We start from the raw sequence: 27876 nt of genomic DNA on the forward strand, positions 1-27876 counted from the left end.
GGAAGCCCCATTATAAGAGTTGGCCCACAAGTTGAACAAAATAATATTTACATGAAAGCAAAACAGATTTTTTCCCCCTCTTTTGTCTTCATTTAGTATTATCTCAAATAATGGACCTGTTTTTTCAGCCACTATTGCAAACTTTTAAATTAAAATATTTTTGCAATTATTATTTCTGAAGTCACTGTCAATCGTTATGTAATACAAAACAACGCTATGCCATTTTAAACAACTATCCATAAGCAAATATGATCAAGTTGTACCTCCTCAAAAAAGGGTGCGACCAAATCTTGTGCGGTGCAACCAATTGAAAAAGTTGGTCACACCAGTGCTACCAGTATAAAACTTAGTGTAAAGCCCCGTTTGTCATTTCTACTTAAAACAAATTATCCGCAAAGTGTCACACGTCTGTGACGTGTACACGGTGCGCGTGTACACACTTGCTCGTGTCCTATGCGGGAGCAGCAGCCAGCCAATCCTATTGTAGCAGGTAGTGTTTAACTCAAATACAAAGGGTACATTTGGAGAGGCGTCATTATTGCCGAATGCATCCTGTGTTAGAACCAATCATCAGTTCGTGCTTGAACTGTTTCCATCTGTACTGCCTGATGCACTGGGCGCCCTTCGGCCCACTTTGAATCGGGAGTGTGCAGGAGGAGGAGACTGGCTGAAAAAGATGGCGTGTGTCAACTATGTTGTAAACAGTGAGACTGCAGAATGAGCATAAAAGCATGCACTCGCGCTGTGACCGGTTAAAATATTTACCCGCGCACACTGAAAAATTGTGAGCATTTTTGGCTGCAATCTGCAGTCCAGTATGATGTGAATAGTAAACTTAAACACAGACAAACTCCGTCTGACATTTTATAGCTGCCAGAGTGTACACTGCCTGTCAAGCACATCCCAACCTGGCCAACTTCACGATGTTCTGTGTTTGGGTTAGATATGATTTGTTGCATGAACTCTCACTCAGGCCATTGAAAAGTTATAGAGGAGGAACCTGCAGTTACTGTCTCCAAATTTGTAAATGACAATCTCCTGGTAAAATCCTTGCTGCGAAAAAACTGAAAAATGTTCTTGCACTTTACCTGGAGCTATCCACGACACTCGCTGATCCCATGGTGCACACACAACTCACAGCATTCTCAACAACCTTAACCTTTTCACATTGTTCTTTTCTGTAGACGCATACCATCATGGGGAAGACCTATAATGGTCATACCTTAAACTGAGCTGTAAATAATTCGTGTGACGCAACGACTCAAATGCTGCCAAAAGTATTTAAACATACTCTCGCTTGCGGTGGAGTGTTTTGCCATTGAAGTGCATGAGGGATTTTCATAGCAACAAGTGATAGATTTCTTTGCTATTTAAGCGTTCCAGTACGCATTAATGTTTTCATTTCACATTAAATAAAATTAAAGCTGCAGTTACATATACTTGCGTTATTTGCCATGTTCATCATAAATAATTGTTCGTATTTTTCTCTTTCATCCTTGGTATGTTATTTTTTTCAGCTGCTGTATTTGAAATGATCTATATTGGCTACATATTTTTTTTTCTTCCCTTTACAGTGTGCTGGCTTAAAGGAAGACCCCATAATGCACATAAAAGCCATCTGCTTTGCAACCACACCTACTTCCTGTCTGTAGAGGAAGAGGCTGTGCCAGGATGTCCTCACATCCCCAGTCTGTGCCACCAGGCCGGAGGACCATGGACACACGCCACCTGCCAAACCCTGCCACCTTACCATTGCAGCTCCAGCGGGCACACACAGTAAGAAACCTGCCACAAAATGCATTTCATGCCATTTCATCCCATCCTTATCTTTGCAAGATAAACCTAAATAAAGGATTTATGACTATTGTGTTTGATACTTGCTGCTTGATGGACATCTTATTATAATAGTTTAGTCATTACTCTAACCTGTTGGAGAGTCCACGACCCCAGCGACCCCCACTTGTGGTTTTCTTTAGAAACAATGTTGTGCGCACAGCTCAGTGTCCTCATTAGTTGTTTGAAGTTCATGTTGTCGTTGTAAAGAGGATGGTGTCCACCCACACCCCGTAATTATCAAGATTATGTCATAGATATCAGAGGCGCAATAACCCGTAGTGTTTCTCTATTTGTACTTCTACGTTGGGGTAAGGCAGTTTTTTTCCCCCACATATTTGCACCTGTGGTTAATCCTTAGTTTTTGTCTTGACATTTTTGATAAATTGTGTTCACATGTAGTAAGGGCTTGTTATGGCAAGATATTATTCATCATTTTACTTGGTGAATAAATAAATAATAATAATGACTAAATAAAGCATTTGTTGGATTTCCTTCACTAGGAAGTTGGAATGGTTGACTACCACTCCCATCATGCTAGAGACTACAGCTCGCACTTGGCTCAGCCTCATCGCCGTCGGCCCTCCTTGCTTTCCGAGTTTCAACCTGGAAATGAAAGGTAAGGTTAGCATGATAAACTTACAAATAAATGACATGGTATAAATGAGGGAGCTGACTGGTTATTTCTGGGGGGATGAAGTCTTTTTTTAAATCGACTTTTTCCTTATGAACTTTAATATAAATTTCTCGAAGGTCAATTTCTAACCAGTATATCATGAATCCCATGTACTTATTTTTTTCCCCAAGAGAGCTTTTTGAGAACCTCAAGAAAATACAATATTACAGCAGATACTAAAAACATGCTACTGAACACCTGCTGATGGCCTAATTTGGAGTTGATGTTTGCATTTGAAGGAGACGCAGCAAAAACGTATATCTAATTTAAGCAGTCTACAAAAACATGCCTATATGTGCTTCATGTATCTATGCTATGGACTGGATATTAACAAACCATGAGCATTTGTGTGAGACACACTGTTTTAATTCCAATTTAACTTGTTGGCTTAAAGTTGGCATATGACATATTTTACTGGTTTACTTTAGTCTGACTTTGGTGTGATATCAGGCGGAGGAATCGGAGCTCAAGCAAGAGACAGCACAGGAAGGTCAAAGACGGGAAACTCTATCAACTTTATTTTGTGTATCCGGAAGTGTTTCATCATATTTGAGTTGCAACCTCCTTTTCATGATATTATTGTGTGGCACATGTTCCACTGAGCAGAAGAGTGGTCTCCCCCCATAAATCCTCCACCCCCACCCCACCCCACACTTTTAGTAAGCAGCCTCTGTGCCTTGTGCTGTTCTGGAGCTGTTCCCCTTTCGAGTAGCAAAGACATTGGCAGGCACACAAACATTGTCGTGCTTTCACAGTCACGGGCTGCTATCGGCACACATAATCTCTATTCTTGCCCTAATCAGAGCCAAGCCAGTGCGAATCTAATGGAGCTGGTAGTTAGGTGTTGGTGTTGGTGTTGTTTTGCACTCTCTCCTCCCCCATGCCTACACGCATCTCGTTCTCTCATCCTCCAGACAAATCCTCCCCAGAGATCAGATTATTCTGCACGCTCACCAGAGGAAGAAGGAAAATAGGGACAGAGAAATGGGTGTGTGTGTGTGTGGGGGGGGACTTGAGCTTGATGTGATTATGTAAGTGCCAGCCATCTATGAAGATGAACAAGAATGGGAATGGATGCGGGGGGGGTGCTAGGGGAAGTTTAACCATCTGGCCATGTGGCGATGAATTTTGGTCGTGTTTTTTTTCAGCAGTGGTTAGATAAGAGTGATAAATGTCCAACCTTAATTGTTCTTTCTCAATTTATACATTTCAAGTTGCAATTTGTAGGCTTGGCAGAGGATAGTGTTGATCGCACCACCCCACTTGCACCCATCATGGGATGTCGACTGTGGGTATATGAAGCCCTTTGGGACTTTCTGTGATTGAGGGCTGTACAAATAAATTTGACTTGACTAGACGGAGAGAATCCACACTTCTTGGTATGTACACAAACCACACACTAGGCCATTGTGGGCCTAGGCCATCAATTATGGTTGTGTATTCCCCTATGCTCTTCAAAAGCCACTTCCATTTTGACACTGGCAGCAAAGTTACTCACATTCTGACATCTGAGAGTAGGCCAGATTTGAGGTCATATTTTGTTAAAGAATTGGAAGTGCAGTGGGTATGTGTGTGCATATACGCACACATACTGTATACTTTACTGATGTACTTAGCTACTGATGGGTTGCTTTCCTTCAGAGCATAGGTGTCAAACTACCTGCTACAACACACCTGATTCAAATGAGCAGGAGCCAGAGCTTGCTGATGAGCGGTTTATTTGTGTTGCGGTAGGGAGAGACGGAAAACAAGCAGAAAAGTTGCCCGCCAGGACCCGGCTTTAGAGTAATCACAAACTTTGAAATTGTTACGCATTCCAAGACAGAATATGTTGTTTCCTGGGCAATTTTGAGGTCTAAGGTTTTATTGTTGTTTTCATGTCTTGTCAATTCCCCACTTAGAGTAGATTCAGAATGCAGGCAAATGTAACCCAAATCTGCATTTAGTTGTTTTTTTGTTTATTTAGCACAATTTAAAAACATTGCTATGAGGGAATGAAGCAAAAATGGCTTGTATGTGATTCTACTCCAGTTCAAACAAATCAAATGAAATTTTTTTTGGGGTGAATAGTACAAGCGAGAAGACAAATTAAAATAAGTAGATAAATACAGAACACTGAGATTTCATTCTAATGTCAATGAAAAGGAAAAAAAAATACAAACGAAAACTTAAGATAAGATTACCTGCAGTGTCAGTGACTGAGCTGTATAAGAGGATATAGATCCTAAATCCAAGTTGTTCTGAAGTTTAGGGTTTCTGAAAGAAATAAACTGATGGCAAGATGTCCGACAAAAAGCTAAATGAAAATTGTGATCATGCCTAGCTGGGTACTTATGAAAGGATGGGTGAAATTGCAAAGAAACTTTGAAATGTGCCATGGAGATCTTACATTTGTACTTATGCATAAAGAAGTAGGAATGGTAAGAATTGATCTTATATAAGGATAATATTGAATATTTACTTAAATAAATGAATAAATAAATTGACAAATAAAAGGCGAAGAAGAATCACATGTGCCATATGAAGAAATCACCCTCAAAAATCTCCCATCTCAAGGGTCATGTTGCGAGATGAGTTTGAAATTTTAATGAAGTGTTTGGGAAACGTACATTGTGGTGCGGGTTAACTCAAACGTGATGAAGTTAATTATAACCATTTTTTGGGGGGGAGCTGTTTAGTGGGAATTGTAGGTTTATCCTTTTGTCTTTCCTTAGTTTAAAGCTATTTTCATTTTTGTTTTACATAATTGTGTTGCTGTTGCAGAGGACAAGAGCAGCATATCCGCTACGAGCACATCTACTTACCGGAGCCAAGCAGTCATTCAGAGATGGACTTTGGAGAGATCAAACGGCCTCGTTTGGAGATGGGACCAGATTCTCTGATTAGACCCTCATCCCATCGACCACAGTTCCCTCTTGGAGGACCGGAGGAGCTTGCTAAGGTCAGTAGCCTCTGTGAAATAAACAATTTTGTAAACTCTCACATCTCACTTGATCACATCTCAATTTGTTACAATAATCAGTAGCTACAACAATTCTTCTTTGAAAGCCCTTTTCTAAGTACCTGTAATTGCACGCTGTATGTCTATTATATATATATCTCCTTTATGGTGGACGAATTAACATTACCTAGCCATTACCAGTAAAGGCTGGAAAATCCTATATTTTATGTAATTGTTTTTGTTTTGGACTATAGCCGACCTTGTCACTTGGGTGAGCTTCATGGTTGTCCACTCGACATACTTGTAATAAAACATGCTGGGTTATTCTCCTTAATTATCTTCCATCCCAAAATTGAAAAATAATAAATAAATGGGTTTCCCTACTCTATACACACGTCAGTCCTAATAGACTCAGTCACTCAGGCCTGATTGTAATTCCTTCGGTAGCGTCACAAGATTCAAGTCAAATTTTCTTCTTGCCTTTCTCTTTTTCTTTCATCGCATCTTTCGCCTTCAAAACAACAGATAATAATTGTATTAGACATACCCCACGAGGAATCATAAAATCGGAATCTCCGTCATATTATATGTAAAACTGTAGTCCGTGTATTCTCAGGCTCAAGGAGCTGGGAAACATTAATTAATTAATAATAGACATGACCTAAATTCCAAAAGGCTGGGGATGAAACTGTAGATCAAAACATCCCACGTGCACTGTACTGTAGAATTGCTAATTCTGTGGTATTCCTGACACCAGTTTCCAAGTTACCCAGATGTATGAACTTGAATCACAAGTACCAGCAAATAACGAACAATTTAGAGTTGTCAGTAATGAATGTCAGAGCAATGCAGGGTGTAAAGTCAATGCGCAAGTTCTGTCAAATACAATCACTAGTTGAAGTGCACAATTGATGGTGGACTAAAGGGGGCCAGCATAAGGAAGACAAGTGTAAAACAAAATAAAGGGGTGTGATTTGAGATCTGTACTGAAAAGACAAACAAAACATGTAGGTACAGTAAATTAACAAAATTTTACTGTGCACCCTTTGCTAACATATGACACAATTTGTCATGCATGGAAATATACACAGGAGAAAGCAAAGCTCATTTGAGAGCAAACATCAGCAAAATATAAATTAATATTATTTTTTCAAATCCTTTTTTTTACACTTAACTATGTTCCTTTTTATAGGATCGTGGAAATGCCATGGGGAAGCTAGAGCCAATCTCCCCTGTGAGCCCTGTACACATGGATCCTGATTTGGATCTTGTGCCAGCCCGTTTTTCCAAGGAAGAACTGATCCAGAACATGGACCGTGTCGACAGGGAGATCACTATGGTGGAACAGCAGATCTGCAAGCTTCGCAAAAAACAGGTTGGCACTTGAATGTAACTGGACTTTCACTTTGGTAGCTCTTTTCTACCTACAAGGTACTGAAAGCGCTTTACAATTATTGTGCTGTTCGTGTCAAGAAGTGTTTGGTCTCTTAAAGGGGCACTTAACCACCCCAACTGGTTATAGTTTGGACATTTAACTACGCTAATCTTTCGTTAAGTGGGAGGAGGCAGCCAGGCATCCATGTTTCCACCTCCCACGGGTTACAAAAGTATGTTCTTAATTAGCTTTTGGTAGCTTAACAGATGACGTTAGCACAACAAATTTATCTTTGTACTGGCGACTTGGTGCTGGGGGTCGCGTCCACCACTGCTTGCAGCCAATTCATGTAGCTGTCAGCGTGAAATTGGCGCGATTTCGGATAAACTCCGAATTCCATAAAACTTGGGGGTGGTCTTCTTGAACGGTGCGCATCGCAGGGCCGCTTCGGGAGCGTCAGTGTTCGGCGAACAAAAAGTTCCTGCAAGACTACGCATAGCCCGGAAATATTACGTTCCAAAGAATAAAACGGCGCATTGTTGCGTCGCCTAAGGTTGAAAAAAAAATCATTATCCAAATAAATGTGCATGTCTAACTCCGTCCCACGTCCCACTTCAGTATCTGTAAATCTCCCGATTTGTGCGTACTCACCATGATCAGCAAAGAAGAAGTGTGCAGCGTCCTAACAGCATAATCTACGTACATCTGCTCATTTCTGCATTTTCTCATTCTCATTTAAATCAGACACTGAGAGGTTAATCCTTTTGATATGTTGACGTGGTCACAGGTAGGGATGCCCACATGAATTTTGGTGCCAATTTATCACCGTTTTTGGACGTTATAAGCAATGAAAGTACGATGATTTCCAATGGAGAGTTCGTAATCTGTCCCTTTACTGACTCTTGTAGTACCGTGGGGGGAGCGGAGGAGGGCGCGGCCATATTCCTCATTTAAAGTTGGCGTTTTACAAGATGACATTTATTTGCTAATTTCTCCAAAATGAATAGATAAAAAAAGAATGATTACTAGTTTCAGTGTCCTGATTAAAAAAATTACAAACTTAGCTAGTTAGTGAAAAATTGGCCATCTTGGGTATGTCCTCCTTTCTTGTTTTAGTCGCTTATAATATTATTGAGGTTGAAGCTATGTCACAAAGCATATTTCGAGACCGGTTGTGACAGAGGTGTTTATGAATAAATTATACATGCATGTATAAATGTTACTATTGAATTTAATGAACACCTAATTAGCTAGGGAGTCAACACCTCTGTACTGTCACTGCAGTCTCACATCTCTTTCTTGTTTGCATACTTGCATGTGATGTGATGAATTGTTTTGGTGTGAGATGTAAGCATGCACAAAAATATCCAGCACGGTGCTGAAAATTGATCTTTTCAGTACTAAAACAGTATTCTTGGATTTAAAATGTGAAGTGTGTTTGAACCCTGTCTTCAAATGAATAACGTTTGACGAACCTGCGACTTTGGCTTGGTTCTCACGTCAAGGCCGCGATGCAAGAAAAATGTGACTTCTTATGTGAACGGAATGCCTTCCTGATGTGACACGCTTACGCGCAAAGCACAGCGCCTAGAGACGTGCGCCCACCCCCCCCACACAAAAAAAAAGAAAAGCTGTCATGAGGCACAGTGCTTACAAAAGTTAATATGTTGAATGGATTGTTGTTCATGCTGCAGGCGTATCGGTTACATATCAGATATTTACGTACGAAAGAGGCTCTGGGTCTGATTTGGGGGAAAAAAAATCTGAATTGTATTGTTCACACTGCATAAAACAAGCTTTGAGTTAAGTTTGGTTGCTGGTTCAGTCCACACAGTCCCTCAGGCAGCTACATTCCTTTCTGCTTCTGTCTTAACTTTTTATTTAGGAGAAGCGTAGGTTAAAAATACATACAGCTATAAATAACATCTTCCCCAGGGGAGGGGTTGGATTATGGCAGAGGTTTTGGGACTGTTAACACACTCTCATCCCTTCCACTCTGTCTTCCTTTTGGCTGCCTGCCATGTTTCGTAGAGAAACGGTATGGCCGACTTAGGCATGCCAACATACTGTGTCCTATTTTTCACCTCATGCAAATCGCACAAAATTTCTTTCCCTCAGTTACCATTTTTGAGCAGCACATTGTGTCCACCCTTGTCGGTCAGGTGGTTTTTGATTTGTACTTGGGCTGCCACAAATCGGATCATATGTAAATTGTGGCTTGTCGCTCCAGCAAGCGGCTGCTCTTATATAACAATAATTAGTTTATAACTTGAATTCTTTAAGGTATATTTAAATTAATAGGATGATCCAACATTTGACTTTGATTAAACTTTGCATTTTGTACCAGCATTTCTGAGTTACAGTTGTATGCTATCCTGAATACATAACACCGGTAGATGTATTTCCTTAAACACGACCGTGGCCCAGAAGTCCTCTTTCGTCCGTTCACGGCAAAATAATGTGAGCAAGAGAGCAAGTTGATGGTCATTCAAAATAACCACTGCATTCATTTTATTATCAATTATGATAAATTTTTCCAAGGACGTTTACCAAACCGCCTGGGACTTATCGATACTGGTAGTATTACCAGGGCTTGGTACACATCCCTAGCTAGCAATATATAAACTTGAGCCATTCGACCCAAAAGACACACGCAATTAGATTAATTGCCAAAGATGAATACGAATTTCTCCAGTTATAGTTAGTTTTAGTTAGTTTTCTAAACATAAACTGTAAATTTTATTTTGTTAATGAAAATGTTTTTTCAATTTTAGTTTTTGTTATTTTGTTAATTTTTGTTACGTAACTAAAATAACCTCGAGGGGCTTGACATGCATATCTATCCATACTGTATCTGTTGGCTTGAGTGTTGACAGCCGAAACTGTTAGCAACGTTAGAGAACTTCTCTTTATGCAACAAATGTTTGTCTAAACACAAGAAATATGTAGTATATAGTATGCTGATAATACTTAAAATTTTAAACATGTAATACATGAGTATAAATGAAAATCTGCTTTTGAAGGTAAGATTCCAGTGTGTGTCAGTATTTTGAAATTATGGAATTTGGTTGACAAAGCTCTGGAGAGTTCATTGGTGCCAGAGACATCTGGTTTGTAACAGGCGCTCACATCTGAATTTTTCACCCTCTGAAAATCACAGGTTTTATGTTTTCGTATTGTTTAACTTTTTTTTTTTTTTTTGGTGTGTGTTTGTTACAGCAACAGCTGGAGGAGGAGGCTGCCAAACCTCACGAGCCTGAGCGGCCTATTTCCCCTCCACCAAGCGAGGCCAAGCACCGCAGCTTGGTGCAGATCATCTATGATGAGAACAGGGTCAGTAGAATAAACACCGCCATTACGTAACACCAAAAGTGAGAGAGTAGGCTTGGTTATTGATAGTGCGTGTGTCTCTTTGTATGCATGCAGATACGCATTAATAATCCATTCTATTGTTAAAATGTGATTAAGTCAATAGTAGATGCCAAATGATTCTTTGATCGTTTGACTATCCCATTAACAAGCTGTCCAAACTGGTTCAAGTTATATTTAAAGTCAAGTTTTGCGTTTCAAATAAGGTTTGAAATCAGTGAATAAACCTTTTCAGTTATTTCAATAATTTCAATACCAATAAAAATAATTTTGATTAGTATTATTTTTTCCATAATCGCCAAGCCCTAGCAATGATTTGGGACGAGCAGATAGGCTGAGTCAGCAGTGGGTCTTCTCCTCTAGTAGTTTTTTTCGGTTGAAAAAAAAGTCGTAGTCCAGGTTTTAGCCACATCCTGTAAATCACAACACCTGGCTCTAAATAAGTCCATATTAAAACATGTGTTTAACCAGTTGACCCACATGTTCCATGACTGTGCTCCCAGCAGTTTATTAATTCCTGTCCAGTATTGGGAGTGTGAGTGCCTACATGACTTCAGTACCCTCCCGCTGCACTCATTGAAATCACTGCACTTCAGTGGAAACTATGGATTGCTTCAGATTTATCTGAGATGATGGCGGGTGTAACACTATTGTTGTATTTTGACCTTTATAACACTTTACACTTCCCTTTTTTTTCATATCCAAGATACATTGTGGCCTAATGTCTCTCGTCACGGTGTATCCAAACGAGCCACGGCTCACGCCCCACTACTACAGCTATATTAAGGGATTCTAACATCTGTAATGTTTAATTCTCAAAAGGTACTGTTTATGGTGTTATTCGAGATTTTTGGATACTCTGAAACTTCCTCCCAGGGAGGAGGGAGTAAACCCCTCCGCATATCCAAACTGCAAGTGAGTTAGTTGTACTTACGCAAAGCCAGCGCAGGCTAATTTCCCCAAACAATTCCCCATTCCATCTATGGATCAAAGTGAAACATTTATGACGATTAAAAAGCAAGAACCTGTAAATATTCACTTGTATTTCCATTTGTGGAGGCAGCGCTAGACTTTCAAGCCGTTGATTTACGCTCGTCAATTAGTGTAGCATGTGTGCATTGTGCATATGGCTCATTCAGAGGACGCATCGCCAAACACAAATGACCCCCCGTCCTCACATCCAAAACGTAGTCGAACATTCATATTCAGGACTCTGATCGCCGTTTGAAATGTCACATCTTTGCCAAGCCAACTATTAAGTCATGAGACTATCATTTCACACACTTAATTGGAAATACAAAATTAATGAATCTTGACTTGATTGTAGGGCTGCAACTAACAATTACTTAAAGAATTTTTTCTTCTATCCATTGGTTGATGTATCAAATAAAATGTTTTAATTTCCATCCCTTTCTTCGAAAACAGGCAAATGTCTCAAATTAACAGTGGAGAAAAAAACTGACAAAACAAATTTATGATTCAATTACTGGTTTGGTCTGCAACATGTCAGAAAATAGTCAAAAATATTTTTCAAAACAAAAGCAGATGTTTGCAGAGGTCTCATTTTGAGTCAACACAAAGATTATCAGGTTTTCAGAAATATGTCTACTAGAGGCTGAAATTCTGGATTTAAAATCAAACAAGGTCTCTAAATGATTAATTGATTTTTAAAGTAATTATTGAATAATTAATGTGGGGTTGTCGATGTATTTAGCTATTTTAACGAGCTGAAATTTAGCAGTACCGTACGTTATTGTCGTTGTGTTAGAGTTCATTTTTTTCATGGACTCTGGGTGGTTAGTTGGTGATGGGGGGTCGAAAAGGAAAGGTTGATGTTCACATGTAGTGGCAGGTCTTTGTTCTTACCTTGCCTCACCTCGCTCCTAAAATATCTCTCACGGAGTGTGAACTCTTTTTCCTTTTCATCATTTACATGAACCATCATGTTACTCCTAATATTTTGGTTTCCTCATTAGCTACCTGAGCTACACAATATTAAACGCAGCTCTCAGAATGAAACATTACAGTTCTACACATTATATATTCTTAATAAAAATATTAAAGTGCCAATCAAAGCTAGCATTAATTTTTGAAGGCAGAATTTTTGATACATTTGGAGGCAATCATGAAATCGTGGCCAGTCAGTCAGTGCATTTATAAAAAGGAATGCAAATCACTTTTGCGTTCACCGAGGGTGAAATAACAAGAAGCTTCCTTTTGCAATGGTTTTTCAAAGGCTAGTTAAGTCTTTCCGGCGACACTAAAGGAGACTTTTTCCTTCCACTCTGTTGATTACAGGAAATGCCTCATCCATTAATCTATTTCATTGATGTAAAATAATTCTACAGTGGAAATAAAACAGGTCACATAAACCATTAATAGCCAGAAAACGAAAGTTTATGTACACGCTCATATAGTATCAAAAACAATTGACAGAATCAAGATCCCATTTCCTTTCAGACAAAACTCAGCAACATAACATGCCACAATCAGATAATTTGATGCATTGGTGTTAAACACACAATACTATACAAAGAGTTTGTTGCAAAACAACAGGGCAGGAGAAGTGAGTGTTAACATTTTCGCCCTTGTCTTGGCATTGTCAATTTTCCTTACACATAGATGGATTCCCGCCTTTGACACTACCTCTGAAAAAGGTACATTTAAAAATGTGGGTTTCCTTCATTTCCCCATTCTGTCAGTCCTTTTATGCAAAACAGTGATACGGAAAGAAATATTTCTCACTTCTACAGGCAGTGTAGTAGGAGTTTCTGAGTTTCATGTGTTGTAGATATATATCTTAATATTGCTATCATTCATCAGCAGGCTCTTATGAAGACAACAAAACCCTTTTAAAGGAAGCCTTCCCCCCGCCTGCTGCTTTTATTTGACTCTTTCGACTCCCACAAGCTCTTCTGCCCGCGTGTAACCTCCTCCCTCTCTGCTCTGGAAAAGTCAGCCTTATTTTTTTTTCTTCCCTGTCAGAGGAGTGATGGGCTAAGGCAAGGAACTATGGCCCAGCTTGGGCTAAAAGCTCTAATAATAGTCAGTGTATCCATCTCTCCATCGTTGCTTCCAGTCACCCAGCCGGCTCTAGTGGAGTCTAAGCGTTCAAGTGAGCGTGCTCACTGTGTTGTCATGGTGATGACTGAGGTGCAGGCAGCCGGCTAATCTAGTACTTCTGGTTGTGTTTTCTTTCCAGAAAAAGGCAGAAGAGGCACACAGGATACTGGAGGGACTTGGACCCAGGGTAGAACTGGTGAGTTGTATCTGTCATATACCTGTTTCTATATTATTATTTTATTGCTTTTTTGTTTTTGATTTTTCTTTTTAAATGCGTGAATAAGAAAAGGTAATTGAATTGCATCATTCTTGACGATCAAGGCACAAGCGGTTGTCCAGTTGTAAAGAGGCTCTCCAAAGCTACGCGATGAAATTCAAAATCAAACACATTAGATCTTTTCTGCCAAATAGTTTGAAAATGCAATTTCTCTTGTTCCTATTTCGGTATTTAATTTTTTTTCTGAGCAGAATCTATTGTTCATGCATATTCTACTGAACATCCATCCATCTGCATCAGTCTCATACATTTGGGGAACTATAATGCTGTGTCCCTACTTTTTTTTAATTAAGTCTCTCATCTATTTACAGCAAGGCAACAGATCGATCCTGGTTTATTCTGATGCTTTCATGTTGCTGCAGAACTGAACGCTGTGAAACTGTTTTATTTTCTTTCAGCCACTGTACAATCAGCCCTCTGATACCAAGCAGTACCATGAGAACATCAAAATGTAAGTCAACCCTTGTGCATACGCCTTTTTTTTTTTTTTTTGCAAAAATCTGTTACCTTTTCTTTGAAATGCTGAGGACTTCACTATATATATATATATATATATATATATATATATATATATATATATATATATACTCCTTAACTTGTGTATTTTTCAACAGTTAATCTTGATTACAACAATATACCATTTCATCATTAAACATCTGTTTTGTTTCGAAACAGTTGAATTCATCGTCTTAATATTTGACTGCTTGACGATTGCACAGATGCGTTTTGATTTGTCGGTGCTCAAGTAGAAGTAGAAGCGTTTCTATGTGTGTGCTCAAACTTAGAACACTGTAAATCAAAGTCTAGCCTTTACAACTGCGGCACACATCTGACAGCCATCAGAGACTTCCTCACACACACGGCCCATTTTGTCTTCCCCACACGTGGGACGTTATAACCATTCAAGGTGTGCGTGTGTGTGTGTATATGTATATGCATGTATGTATGTATGTATCTGTGTTAAAGTACGTAAAATGTTGCGTCCTGTCCCTTAAGATATGTTCGAGCTGTGCCGGCAGCCCAGAATTTTAGATCATTGGTCAGCTCTCTGCACTCCCAAACCTGAAACGGGATGGCAGCACGAGTTCGATCTCTGAGTTGGCTGAATGCCCCTAGAGTAAAATGCCACCGATTAAACAGATCCGCTGTCAATAATGGATGAATAACCAACAACCTACCAGCACCAGTCTGTTGACACAAAATGGTCGATTGCGGGAGATTGACTGACTGAAAAATACATCTTGGGCCAAAAACGGTTGGGGACCGCTGCGTGTTTCTGTACCTCTGGGATTTATTGCCTCATTTTAAGTCTTAATGCAAGATTATGGCAGCTGTTGGTATCTGTCGAGCTGTACCTAGATTAATTCGTCATAGTGTTTGCTTGTGTGTTTGGTAATTTTATTCATGTTTATGTGTGCTTTGGGTAAGGTCTTTGGGATTTCTCAAGTCGTATTGCAGATATCTTGTGAAATGGAGAAATTATTGTCTTCTGTTTATTTTTTCAGAATTATATAATGTCATTTTGCTGTTGCGATAGTAACACCCTTTGTAGTCTCCTTTCCTTGCTTGTAACACCGCCGCTCAGTTAAATTGACTAATGTGGAATAAGATTACATTAATCAGCGGCAAGTGTAACCTTACAACTGACAGATTAAGTGTCAAGAATAAAACTCTGTCTTGCAGCAAAGAAAGAGACTAACTGAGCGGCTGCCTAAGGAGATTACTGGCCCTGACCTTTGTTTGAAGAACTGCGAGACAAATTTATTCTCTTGCTCCCCATGCTGTCCTTTCAATCCGAAAGCATCGACAAAGAAAGTTTTTTTTGTGTGTGTTGTAGGGTAATCCAGAACCTATAAATTTAGTGAGAAATCAAGTGGCATTATTGTATTTTGTTTTTTATCCTCTGCATTATTATTATATTTTCCTAATCCCTGTTTGTTCAACCTTTTTAGAAACCAGGCGATGAGGAAAAAACTCATCTTATACTTCAAGAGACGAAATCATGCTCGTAAGCAATGGGTAAGTGTTGAGAACTCAGTATGTTTTTACCCTGCTGGGACTCAGCCAATGAGGGATGATGAGTGTGAAACTGGGTCAGCAGCTCCTTAAAGTGAGTGGCCATTTTAGGATGACCATATATGAGACAGGGCTTGGGTGTCATCCGTTTCAATATAGTTAGTGTCCTGCCGGATGATTATGGTTTTATAAAGAAACAATATTGATCAGCCTAATTGTGAGGTATTTTTTTCCAGTCAGAAATTAATCTTGAGGATTTCTGTTGTTCAGCCTTACACTCAGAGCAACAGAGCCAACTATCTTAGATATTAGTTAAGCAGGGACCAATGGGGTGTGCCCTGTAGTATTGGTAGCTGAAATCTTAAATTCAATTGACTTTGCGTAAAAAAAAAAAAAAAACAAGTGTAAAATTTGGCTCTAAATTTGATTGCATATAAATGTTTCCATCTTAAATGGTAATGACGGCAGAATGTAAATATAATGTCCGAACGAACAGTTTTTGTGTGTGTAGTATGGGCTTTGCATTGAAAATTCAAGTTAAACGTTAACATCTGCACTACAATTCTGGCTTCCAAACAATTCAACTGCATTCGGTCTGTATTTTCCAGACTATAAGGCGCACCTGTATATAAACCGCAGCAATTATTTAAAGAAAAAATAAAACAGTGTCTTTTAACATGGAAACAACTTTGCTAATTAAAACAGAACAGACCCAAGAGAAATAAAATCAAGATTTATTTAGCGTATTTTCTGAACTATAGAGCACCCCTACCGGTGAAAGAAAAATCCACAGAAAACCCGCACCGTTGTATTAGCCCCATGGTTCAAAATCTACGAAATAATTTGCGGCCTATAGTCGGGAAAATACGGTATATAAAATTGAAAAGCAATTCCTGAACTATTAACTCATACTTTTTTCTAAGCTTTTCGGGCCAGTATGTTTGTAAATAGAGATACTTGAAAATGTCTCATTAGAGCATCATGAGCTGAGCTGTAAGCGCATGGGCTTTGGGATGAAATGGTTGTGCTCCATGCATGTCTGCTTGTGCGTTATTTGGCTCTTTGTGTGTGTTGTGCAACAAAATATATACAGCACCTAACAGAGTATGTTATTAAATAAAATTATGGAGTTTTTAATTAAAAATAAAATGCCTGCCTTTTTGTGTGACCATAAAGGAGCAGAAATTCTGCCAGCGTTATGACCAACTGATGGAAGCCTGGGAGAAGAAGGTTGACCGCATTGAAAACAATCCTCGGCGCCGAGCCAAGGAAAGCAAGGTACGGGAGTACTACGAAAAACAGTTCCCCGAGATTCGTAAGCAGAGAGAGATGCAGGAACGAATTCAGAGGTGAGCTTCATGGTTTCAATCCCAGTGACTACAACTGTCTTATTCCCCTGATGTTATAATTACTGTAAGAACTCAAATGGTGGAATAAGTTATGTATTATTTGTTTTTGTAGCCGCGTTGGGCAGCGAGGGGGTGGATTGAGCTCTTCTGCTGCCCGTAGCGAACATGAGGTCTCCGAGATCATTGACGGAATATCAGAGCATGAGGTAATCTTTTCTGTCAAAATTACGTGTTCCATGCCTCACTCTATGTTCTCTGTTTAATTATCCAAGAATCAGTCGCGGCTCGTCAATAGAGAACACCAGGGTCCAGCCCTCTCGCCCAGCTAAATCACAGTGAAAGGCACAAAAATTAAATATTGAACATTTTATATTGCAACAAAAATACACCAAACATATCCATTATCTTTACCGCTTCTCCTCACTAGGGTCGCGGGGGTGCTGGAGCCTATCCCAGCAATTTTCGGGCAGTAGGCAGGGTACACTCTGAACTGGTTGCCAGCCAATCGCAGGGCACACATAGACAACCATCCGCGCTCACACTCATACCTAGGGGCAATTTAGAGTGTTCAATCAACCTGCCATGCATGTTTTTGGAATGTGGGAGAAAACCGGAGTACCCGGAGGAAACCCACGCGGGCACGGGGAGAACATGCAAACTCTGCACAGGAAGACCGGGGCCGGAAATAAACCCACAACCTCAGCTCTGTGAGGCCATCGTGCAAACCAGACATCCACCGTGCCACCCGACCAGATATATGTACCGTATATCTGTTCTTTATATGAGCAGGTTAAAAATTATACATCTATTGATGAATAAAATTAATTCTCTGGCATCTCAAACGATGACGTACTTCCAGTTTGGGTGCTCAGAACATTGTGGCTACACCTTCATAAAAGTCTTCAGATGCATAGTGGGTCCTCATGTAATACGCACGTATTTTGCATTGTTTGGCGCTGAATTCCACCGCCCACAGCCAATAACGTTTAAACGGAGTTACCGTTAAAGCCATCATTTCCTGTCCGTCTCCTGCCGATCTCTTTGACGGGAACTTGTCCCATCCAAAAATTTATGCGGGTCAGCCAGGCGTCTCAAGTATTCAAGGAATTTTATTGTCATACCAACACACATCGCCACATGATATGAGGCAAAATAGGATACCCATGTTCAACAAAACAACTTATCTAGTTATGTCTTCATATTCAACTCAGTGACTCTCGTAAACGTGTTTTGAGAGGAGAATGTGAAGCCTGGGCCAAATTGGTAAGAAAAGGTATGGTAGCTTTATGAACTTTATGAAATGTTTCGCAACAAAATTGGAGACATGCTACTGAGAGGATTACCTGTCAGTCTTACTGGCTGTCTTGAGAAGGCATTGGCTGGGTATTGTGTATAGTAGGGGTACCTCACTTTTCCTCACTCAAGATCAACATTTCATTTCATTGCGGCATCCATGGATCGAACCTGCACTTCCAACAACTTCCCCGGTTTTGGAGCGCTTAACTAAAATTCCAGGCAGCCGGCCGAGCATAGCATATTTGAAGGGATAGGAAGTAAGATTGACGTTTTTTTGTTTGTTTTTTATGTGGGCTATAGCATAATAGGGTGGGCAGGTCGTAGCGTTCACTAGAGCTGGCTGATATTACAATATATATCGCAACAACGTGTCATTTTTATCGTGTCTATCGCCATTTGTCATCTGCAGCAAACTGCGTGTAATAAGAACGTCAGTGGAACCTTGATTTGATAAGCAAAATCTTTCACTTATCACGCTTATGCCAATTAGCTGCCACCAGATGGCAGACTGAGCATCATTACCGGAATGTGAATTATACACGGTCATCCTACATTACCAATTTACGGTGCAAATTTAGATTAGCAGTCAATGAAAATGAATTAATAATGAGGTGTATAAATGCAAACCATGAATATGACTACTTTGGGACAGAATAAACATGTTCTTATTAATAACTATTTACAGGAAAAAAAACCAAGGCATGCTGGGTAGTGTGTACTCATCGCTCCACACACACACACATAAAATGTTCATTTTGAACATCACAAAGAATAACAAAACTGAGAATTACATGTAATTTTTCCAATACTGAAAGCTTTGTTGGAGTGCTTTTGTCACCTATAGCCGCAAAGTCGGCTGGTCGAGGGAAGATGCACCGCAGCTAGCAATGGCAAATTTAGCACTGAGCTTTGTCAGGCTGCTAAACATGTTGCGGTTACGCTCCTAGCTCAGTAATCGCAGCCTCCGTCATCTCGCCTCCATGGCAGTGAATAAGCTACACTTCTTACAAATATCATTCTCACGAAGGGATTACTGGAATAATTAACGTCATGTCATCGGGAAAGACCGGAGCTAAAAGTACTTCGTGACTGAGTACCAGTCATAGAGGTCTCACTGGAACACCGTTAAAGCGTATCCATTATGATAAAACATGTAGGCTACTTTGCTTCTGCTTACATTTGATGAATGATTTGATAAATAGCAGCACTACTGGATGCATTCCTCATTTAATACAGATCTGTTGAATGTATTTTGAAAATGAAGTGAGAAAAGGTAAGCAGTCATAGTTCATTCATTATCCAAGCCACTTGTCTTCACCAGCGTGCTTGAGCCTATCCCAGCTGTCTTTGGGCATCATACTTAGTGACAATTTAGAGTGTTAAATTAAAAATTAATCCGGAGTACCCGGAGAAAACACACACAGGCACGAGGAGAACATGCTATCATGATATAAAATGGCAGTCAAGGGTGCTGATTTTTCTGGCGTGAGTTTGAGCCTCAGCCAGATGAACATTGCGTTTACATTTGGCTTTTTAAAAAAGAAACATGTCGTTTTAATAATTGAATAATTTATAACTCAGCTCAACTTTATTTATACAGCACTGCACAACAACCACGGCTGTAAGAAAGTGCTAAGGCAGCAATTAAAATAATAAGGCTAATGTAAATAACTAAATAAAACGTTATCTTTTAAATTAATCTAGCCATTTTGAATGGGAAAATAAAAATGAATTGCTTACCATAAAAAGCAGAATGGTTGAAAGTGAAGAGAGTGAGGTTTCATAGTTTGGCAAAGTATGATATGTGTGTATTATGTCACAATGCATACGTGTAGTTGTGTGCACACGTGGCATCTTTTGCTTTTACATGCTCACATATATGAACATGAATCAGGGCTGTATTTACTTTAGAGTGTAGTCTTCAATTGTGAAAATATTTCGTTGAATGTAATTTTCTCCTGAAATCAGGTTCTGGATCAGTTCATTGATCTAGAAAATGCCTTGGAACGCCAACCCCTACTTCTAGAATCACTACATTAGGATTCACTTTATCAAAGATGTGAACAAAGTATAATGCTCAATTTCACTCAGGAACAGAATGAACAGACTTACAGACGGCTTTTTTTTTTGCACAGAACTCACAATAACACCATTCACTCTTTCCCCTCATTGCTCCTCCTTGTTCATTAAGAAATATCTGCTCCACTTCTTCATTACATGAGTGCCTGGTTGCCATTTAAACTGCAAATTTAAATTTTCTTACTTAACTATCCAATAGTATGACACAGCTGCCATTTTGCAGAAAAGGTGTGCCTTACTGCAATTTGCAATGCACAATTTATATTGCTTGCATATTTCATTCATTTTTCTGCACTATTTTTCCTTTCTTGAAACAACCCTGAGAATAACACCCCAATTACGGTATATATATGGTTGTATATGGACAACAAAGATTTTCTGTTCTGTTCTACACGTGGCAGTAATTTGTTCAGGTATTGCATGTAACTTTAGATGGACCTTTAATCACTGTCCCTGCTGTGTAGAATTATTGACTAAAAAGTCAGAGGTAAATGTGTGTAGAGTTCACATTTGGTGTGGAATTTGTCTGCAACAGCTGACATTTCTGAGGAAGCTTAACTTCCTATTCTGCCTGCTGACCTCTGTAGTGCTTTAAAACAGCTGTAACATTACTTCTTCATGACAACTATAAGCTCAGTCTTAGCTCCCTTCCCGTTTGTCTCATTCCTGGATGCTGATATATGTTCACTTGTGTTTGTGTGCGTGTGTCTTTTGTGTGGCACGTGTGAACATCAGAACACAGAAAAGCAAATGCGACAGCTGGCAGTTATCCCCCCAATGCTGTTTGATGCTGAGCAGCAACGCATTAAGTTCATCAACATGAATGGATTGATGGATGACCCTATGAAGGTGTACAAGGACCGGCAGGTCATGAACATGTGGAGCGAGCAAGAGAAGGACACTTTCAGAGAGAAGTAAGGTCAAGTTAGCATGGTGAATGGGGGTACACATATTTGGCACATTTTGGTGAAATGCTTGACAGTGTTGCATTGTCTCTCATTCATTCATTTACTGTTGGTGGAGGTTACCATGAAATGTGCCAGCCATCAAATCCTGGGCTAACCAGGTTTTAGTATCTTACGCAATTATGTAGAACAGTGTTCCTAGGGTCACTTGGGGCCAAAGCAATAACTAAAAATATGGCCACTATAACACCCAAGCATTGTGTCCTCGTGGCCCACAGCTCGTCATTACTGTTTTTTCGCAATTTCATTGATTAAAAGAAACTATCCAACTGAGGGGCAAACATTTGCAATTGTTGGCAAAGGTAGCAAAATGCGCGTTTGCATCAGAGCCAACAGTTTGGATGTTAACATCAACGTATACTGATGAGAACGCAACATTTGCTCTGCATTAATTGCCAAGCATGACCATCATTTAAGAATTCTCAGCTTCTTCTCAATCTGAAAACATGACACTAAAAACATTCCGATGACAAAACGGCACTGATGAAACTGTGTCAAATCAAGATACAGACACGGCATTGTTCCTAAATTCAGACAGCGTCTGAAATTAATCTTAACTAATTGCCAAAAATTACCGTAATCAATTGCGATTAATCACATTTTTCATTTACTATTTTTTTGTGAAGCTTGTTACAGATGTTTACTTGAATAATATCTTGGAATTAATGTAAAATCACCTAAAATGAAGTACATATTAATTCAAAGACTGTTCTAATAGCTTCCTTTGATCCTTCAATATGATCTAAACGGAGTCATCTTTTCAGGCATTTTTCTTAGAAACAATTCTCAAAACTTATACAGAACATTTAATTCTGCCCACAAGCACCACACTCCAACAGTGTTGGTTTGCAAGGCCCAGTGGTAACTTGAGCCGGGTGTTTTGGCTTTGCAAAGTATGCAAATTATTTTTGAAGTAAATAAAACTGAGTTAATTGAGTTAAAAAAAAAAAAAAAAAAAAAAAATATATATATATATATATATGTATATATACTTTTTGTGATACGCTTAGGTTTTAGAGCTCAGTGCTTAATGCAAATAATATTTAACATATTTCTTATGTTCTGCTTCCACAGATTCATCCAACATCCTAAAAACTTTGGCCTGATCGCCTCTTTTCTCGAAAGAAAGGTATGGCTCTTGTGTTGAACTGAGTAATCCAGTCTTCTCTGGACCTACCTTTTTCAGGAGAATCACATTTATTTTGTTTTGCAGACGGTGGCAGAATGTGTGCTCTTTTATTATTTGACCAAAAAGAATGAGAACTATAAGAACATTGTTCGAAGAAACTACAGACGCCGAGGAAGAAGCCAGGTATTGTCAGCTTTCAAGCTTTAACACTCTCAATCATGTCCTCTGCTCTTTCAAATAACACGTGTTATCTCAATGACAATATTACCTTTAGCTGATTACAGTTTCTGAGGTTGTAGTAGTCACGCACTGGGCAAAATGCCAGAACCTCTTGCTGAAACACGTCAGGCAGGAATAACCTATGCTAACCCTTCCTCTACTTTCTTTATTTATATTGAATGTTGCAATATCTTGTTTTATTTTTGAACATAACATTTTAAGATGATGAAACATTGAACAAAACTTGTCAAAATGTGGTTAATGTGAGGGTGGTACAAAGTGTCCCATAATGATCGCAATTATCACCCCTGCCACTGTCACAGCTGTATTGGGTTATCTCAGCAGTCAGTGTGTGTGATATTGATTGATAAATTGGCAAAATTGACACAATCTGGCAGTACGTTATTGTCACTGACTACAAAACTATCATATTAATGAAGACAGCTACACACAGAAATAGAAGCGCTGTTGCTCTCCAATTGAAGTGTGTATGATGACTTATTAGAATGTGTTTCCTCAATACACAGTAGGGGGTGTATGCTCAAAGTTCGGCCCATGAGGTATCGATAAAACATTTTTGGACCTCTCATCAAAATTGCTTATCCCTTACGTCATCTTTTTAACTCTGCCGTGTATTTCCTGACTGCCTCTAACACTTATTGTCAGTCCAGCTCGCACATTAAAGCTCCTGTATTGAGATCATCATCATAAAATGAATGTGTTGCTTTGGCCTAAGGCAGTAATGTCAAATGCATCACAAGTAGCAGTGGGTTGTCATTAGTGCAAGCATAGTTGTCAGCCTGGAGGTCTGTACTCATCTGAACTCTCACCCTGAAGCCCAGACAGGCAAGGCAATGGTGAGGAAGTAGTACTGTTTGCTTAAAAACTAAACGATATACAGAGCAGAACAGTTATTCTGTGGTTTCTGAACTTTCGTATCCTGTTTTGTTTTGCTTTGGCAGGCATTCTTTGTAGTTACGTGAAATTCAGTGAAACCAGATTACTTTGTGTGTGTTAGATAAACAATGGTGTTATCAAATAGATCTGTTTGCCATTTGTTGATGTCTGTAAAAGTGTATTTTATCTCAATTATGTTGTGTTGTCGCAGGTCAGTTTAGGAGTATTTCGACACCAAAAAAATTAAATGATAGGATTTTGAAATATGTAAATTATGATTTTGCCAAATTACTTAGCGAGAAAATTTTTTGGGCACTTGTCATTTCACTAATTACAAACTCAGACATGGAAGCTTCAAATGACAACTCTGACATTGATTCTCCATAGCATGGCCAGCAACAGCAGCAACAGCAGCAACAGCAACAACAGCAGCAGCAACAAGTCAATCGAAACAGCCAGGAAGACAAAGAAAAGGAGGAGAAGGACAAGGAAGGAGAGAGGGAGGAGGATAAACCGGAGGCTGAAGACAAAGAGGATGGAATGAAGTAAGTCCAAGCGACTATTAATTCAACAGAGAGAGCATTAAGTCAGCAATCGACTTTAGAGTCATCATCTTTATTACAGTATATGAAAAACTTTTGAAGAAGCAAATCTTTGTAACTTGCTTTTTTAAAATGTATTTATTTATATATTTATTATGCATTCGGGTGACGTTACTTCCATTCCTTGCTTTCTGTGTCAAACGACGGGGTGAAAGTATGTTTTAGAGAGAGAAAGTTCATCTGGAAATCCTATTGCTCTTTAAACTTAAGGCCTGGTGTCTCACCTCCAGCCAAACTTTCCACCAATGACAAGTTGGAATTGATTCGCTTTATTAAAACAGCTGTTTTCCTTGGAAACACCTTTGGAGGGCTCTTCTGTTCTATGGTATTGCTATTAACAATCTAAACGGATTATGTCTGTTTATGTGTGGGTGGATGGCTTTGTGCAATATTGTCAAACAGTAACGGATAAAAAACAGTTGGAATACCACTCTTTCTGTTCTTGGAAATCAATAGGTGAATGCACACAATATGTGTAGGCAGGCACTCTTATGATCTAATCTGAGGTTGTACTTTGAATTGTAGATGCAATGTACATTCTTGAGCATTTGTGTCAGACATGAAAATGCTGACAAGGCATTACCTCTTTTCTGTCTGTGCTGAGACATTGCCGGGTGATTCCAAGCAGACCCCGCTGTCTCACGGTCCTCTTTCGTACAGCAACAGATCAGCAAATTTGAATTGACAGTGTTTGCGTTCACATTTCAGTGTGTGGTATTCTGTAAAGTTCCAGTTCTCATGCTGCCCAAATTTGCCCAAGATTTGTTCTTTTTAGCCCCATTTCCATCTAGCAGTATTGATGCATTCTGTTTTCGAATTTTTTGGAATATTGTTTTCCGCTTAACAAATCAAATTACCATTTAACAATGCATTTTATTTACTTGGATTATCTTTGTCTTAATCTACATTTGTTTGATGATCGTAAACATTAAAGTGGGCAGACTGCAAAAAAAACATAAAAGAGAGAATTCGAGAAGGAGGCAAATACTATTTCATCACTCTCAACTACCATCTTAAGTAGACTCCCGGTGGTGGAAACAAAACCCGGATAATGGTTTACTATTACATATTGTGCAGTGGCAAACTCTGCTAAACTTGGAAACGTGACTTGTAATTGAATTAACTGAGCACAGACTGTATGTCAATATTTGTGGATCCATTGAACCATCTCCTACTTTTACCACTTATTATACATCACAATTTGTTTTTTTAAATGTTGTTTGAAAACACAATGCCATTTCTAAATTTGCAGAGATGAAACTTCTGGGGAGGATGCAGAGGACAAAGAACCTGCAGTGGCTGTCAAGGGTCGACGAACTGCCAACAGCCAAGGCCGGCGTAAGGGCCGAATCACCCGTTCAATGACCAGTGAGGTGGAGGAGACGACCACACCGCCTGCCAACAGTGAACTCGGTCAGTCTTGGTGGTTTAATATCAAATCACTTAAGCTAAGGTTGTGGGGTGATGGTAGCTCATCTGTTAGGTCTTTGCACCAAAGGGCCATAGTGGACGACAATGAATGAATTGCATTTCTCCATGTCATCCATCCATCCGTCCACCCATCCATTATCCAAATCTTTTCTCCTCACGAGGGTCGCGGACGTTCTGGAACTTATGCCAGCTGTCCTCTGACAGTAGGCTGGGTACACCCTTAAGTGGTTGCCAGACAATTGCAGGGTGCACATAGACAAACAAACATTCACACTCACAATCACACCGAAGGTCAATTATGAGTCTTCAATTAACCTACCATGCATGCATTTTGAAATGTGGGAGAAAACCGGAGTCCCCGGAGAAAATTTCTCCATTTCATCATTAATGTTTATTTGGAAGCCACATTAATGTTGTTCATTGTCCATTTAAAGATATTGTTACATCAATGCCCGTGAATTAATAAACAGTCGTTAATTGGGTCAGAAATAAAAAGATGAATACTGGTTTAAATCAAGGTTTACTTCCAATTTTGACATTGAAGTGGTTGGCCATTATTGTATTCAGCACATTTTTTAAAGTTGGGCCCCAGTAGTTCTGCATGTTACTTTTAGTGAATGTAGAAATGATCAGTAATTAATCGTCTTGGACAAACTATTAAAAGATTTGACAGGTGTTTGGACTTTAAGACCATGGTTGAACTAAACCAGGGGTAGGAAACTCTGGTTCCTGTTTAACCATATCCTGGCCGTTTTAAATCTCTCCCTGCTCAACACACCTGATTGAAATGATCAGGATCGTTTAACACCTCAACAAAGCTCGATGTTGCTGATTGTTTGAACCAGGTGTTTTTGGAGTAGCGAGATATCTAAAACAGGCAGGATATGGCTCTCAAGGAACCGAAGTTCCCTACCTCTGAACTAAACATTCAGCGGCAGCCATTGGGCGGCAGACATAACATTTTAACATATATTTTAAACATCACCCACCTGCAATATGACAAAAAAATAGCCAACTGTTGTCGGTGACTCACTTGCACTCCAAATAATGATATCTTGTCCCATACCACCAGAGTGCACTGTTGGCCCTTTAGTCCTCGTCACACTCAGTTATTGAAGGGCCTGCTCTCTCCCCATATGGAGTCCTTGCTCGTTGTCAGTTAGTTGTACTCACACCATTAATTCTGCTATTGATTAAATATATCACCTGTTGTGCGTACAGTATATTCTGCATGTTGCATTTGCAGTCACTTTAGTCACACAGACTTCCTCAGTGAGTCAAGCTGCTGGGACTGTGCACAGCCTCCCTCTTTCCTTGTGCTGTTGCTTAGAGCAATGCTTGGCTGGCTGCTTTGTCCTTCACATGTCCATATAGAGGACATACAAGTACAAGATCCAACTTCTCTGCGATGGGCAGGGCCAGGGTCACTCTGGCTAATAACTCGTGCAGTGAGGGAAAAGGCAGTTGTTGTCTATAATCATTAACTGACTTCTCTCCTTCGATTTCCTGCTTCCTCCATCTAAAACAAACAGTCCCTGGCGACCTAGGCAACGGTGCCTTTTTAGCAAGCTGCAAAAATACCCTCCCCCCACAGATACTTTTTTTTCTTCTCCAATTTGTCTTCGCTTTCTTCTTGTCAGTCACTCCCTAACTGACGTTGTCACTTGCAACTGCCCACTCCCCCTCCCTCCTTTTTCTTGCTTGTGTGTGGGTGTGTGTTTGTGTGTGTGTGTGTGTATCTGAGACAGCCAATCTAGAGATGAACGAGAGTTCTCGCTGGACTGAAGAAGAGATGGAAACTGCCAAAAAAGGTAACAAGCAACAAACTTTTCTTTCCTCTGTGGCTTTGTTTGCAGCATTATCGTTCATTATAGAGATGCCACACGTGGCTTTAAAAGCACACCAGACAAATGATGAGGATGTGCCTTCCTGTTAGTGCGGCAGCAATTGCCACATGCTTCGAAGTTTTCTCTGCGTGTATCAAGTGTGGACCGTGGCTGCTGCTCTTACTAGCCATTTCCTTTCTCCGGGTCAAGGCAGCCTTTCTTCTTATCGTGGTGGCTGTAAAGTCTGCCCCTTATCAGTTGACCTCTGCAAAATTGTAGCAGTCATTAACCTGCATGTGTATTATCTCTGACAGAAGATTACCCATCAGCCCATGGCTGATTCACATAGGTCTCTGATAGTGTGCTCACTGTCTTCACACTTTTACAATTGTAAGTGTTGTGCAAAGTACATGATTCTCATTAAGTGTGTCACTCGCAGTGGTTTATTTCTCACTCTTCGCAAGGGATTCCCCACAGATCATTAACACCAGTTTGACAAGCTTGCTGATATTATATTTTAAGAATGAGTAATC

General features: G+C 39.6%; 1 protein-coding gene across 1 annotated transcript in view; it reads left to right on the forward strand.

Moving 5' to 3' along the window:
* The window catches only part of ncor2 (nuclear receptor corepressor 2), a 72774-nt gene that overhangs the window by 16175 nt on the left and 28723 nt on the right, over window positions 1-27876 (forward strand). The window contains exons 2-17 of the mRNA XM_088299804.1: window positions 1575-1776; window positions 2337-2452; window positions 5273-5450; window positions 6643-6825; window positions 10045-10158; window positions 13397-13453; window positions 13933-13985; window positions 15487-15553; window positions 16727-16899; window positions 17012-17105; window positions 21010-21188; window positions 22314-22368; window positions 22453-22551; window positions 23872-24029; window positions 25339-25499; window positions 27266-27328. Coding sequence (XP_088155930.1) covers window positions 1672-1776; window positions 2337-2452; window positions 5273-5450; window positions 6643-6825; window positions 10045-10158; window positions 13397-13453; window positions 13933-13985; window positions 15487-15553; window positions 16727-16899; window positions 17012-17105; window positions 21010-21188; window positions 22314-22368; window positions 22453-22551; window positions 23872-24029; window positions 25339-25499; window positions 27266-27328 — 1855 coding nt within the window. The 5' untranslated portion in view covers window positions 1575-1671. The remainder of the gene's footprint in view (window positions 1-1574; window positions 1777-2336; window positions 2453-5272; window positions 5451-6642; window positions 6826-10044; window positions 10159-13396; window positions 13454-13932; window positions 13986-15486; window positions 15554-16726; window positions 16900-17011; window positions 17106-21009; window positions 21189-22313; window positions 22369-22452; window positions 22552-23871; window positions 24030-25338; window positions 25500-27265; window positions 27329-27876) is intronic.

Source organism: Idiotropiscis lumnitzeri, chromosome 1 (genome assembly GCF_059441095.1).
Source record: "Idiotropiscis lumnitzeri isolate Australia: NSW breed Sydney's pygmy pipehorse chromosome 1, RoL_Ilum_1.0, whole genome shotgun sequence".
In the NCBI taxonomy this organism is placed as follows: Eukaryota; Metazoa; Chordata; class Actinopteri; order Syngnathiformes; family Syngnathidae; genus Idiotropiscis; species Idiotropiscis lumnitzeri.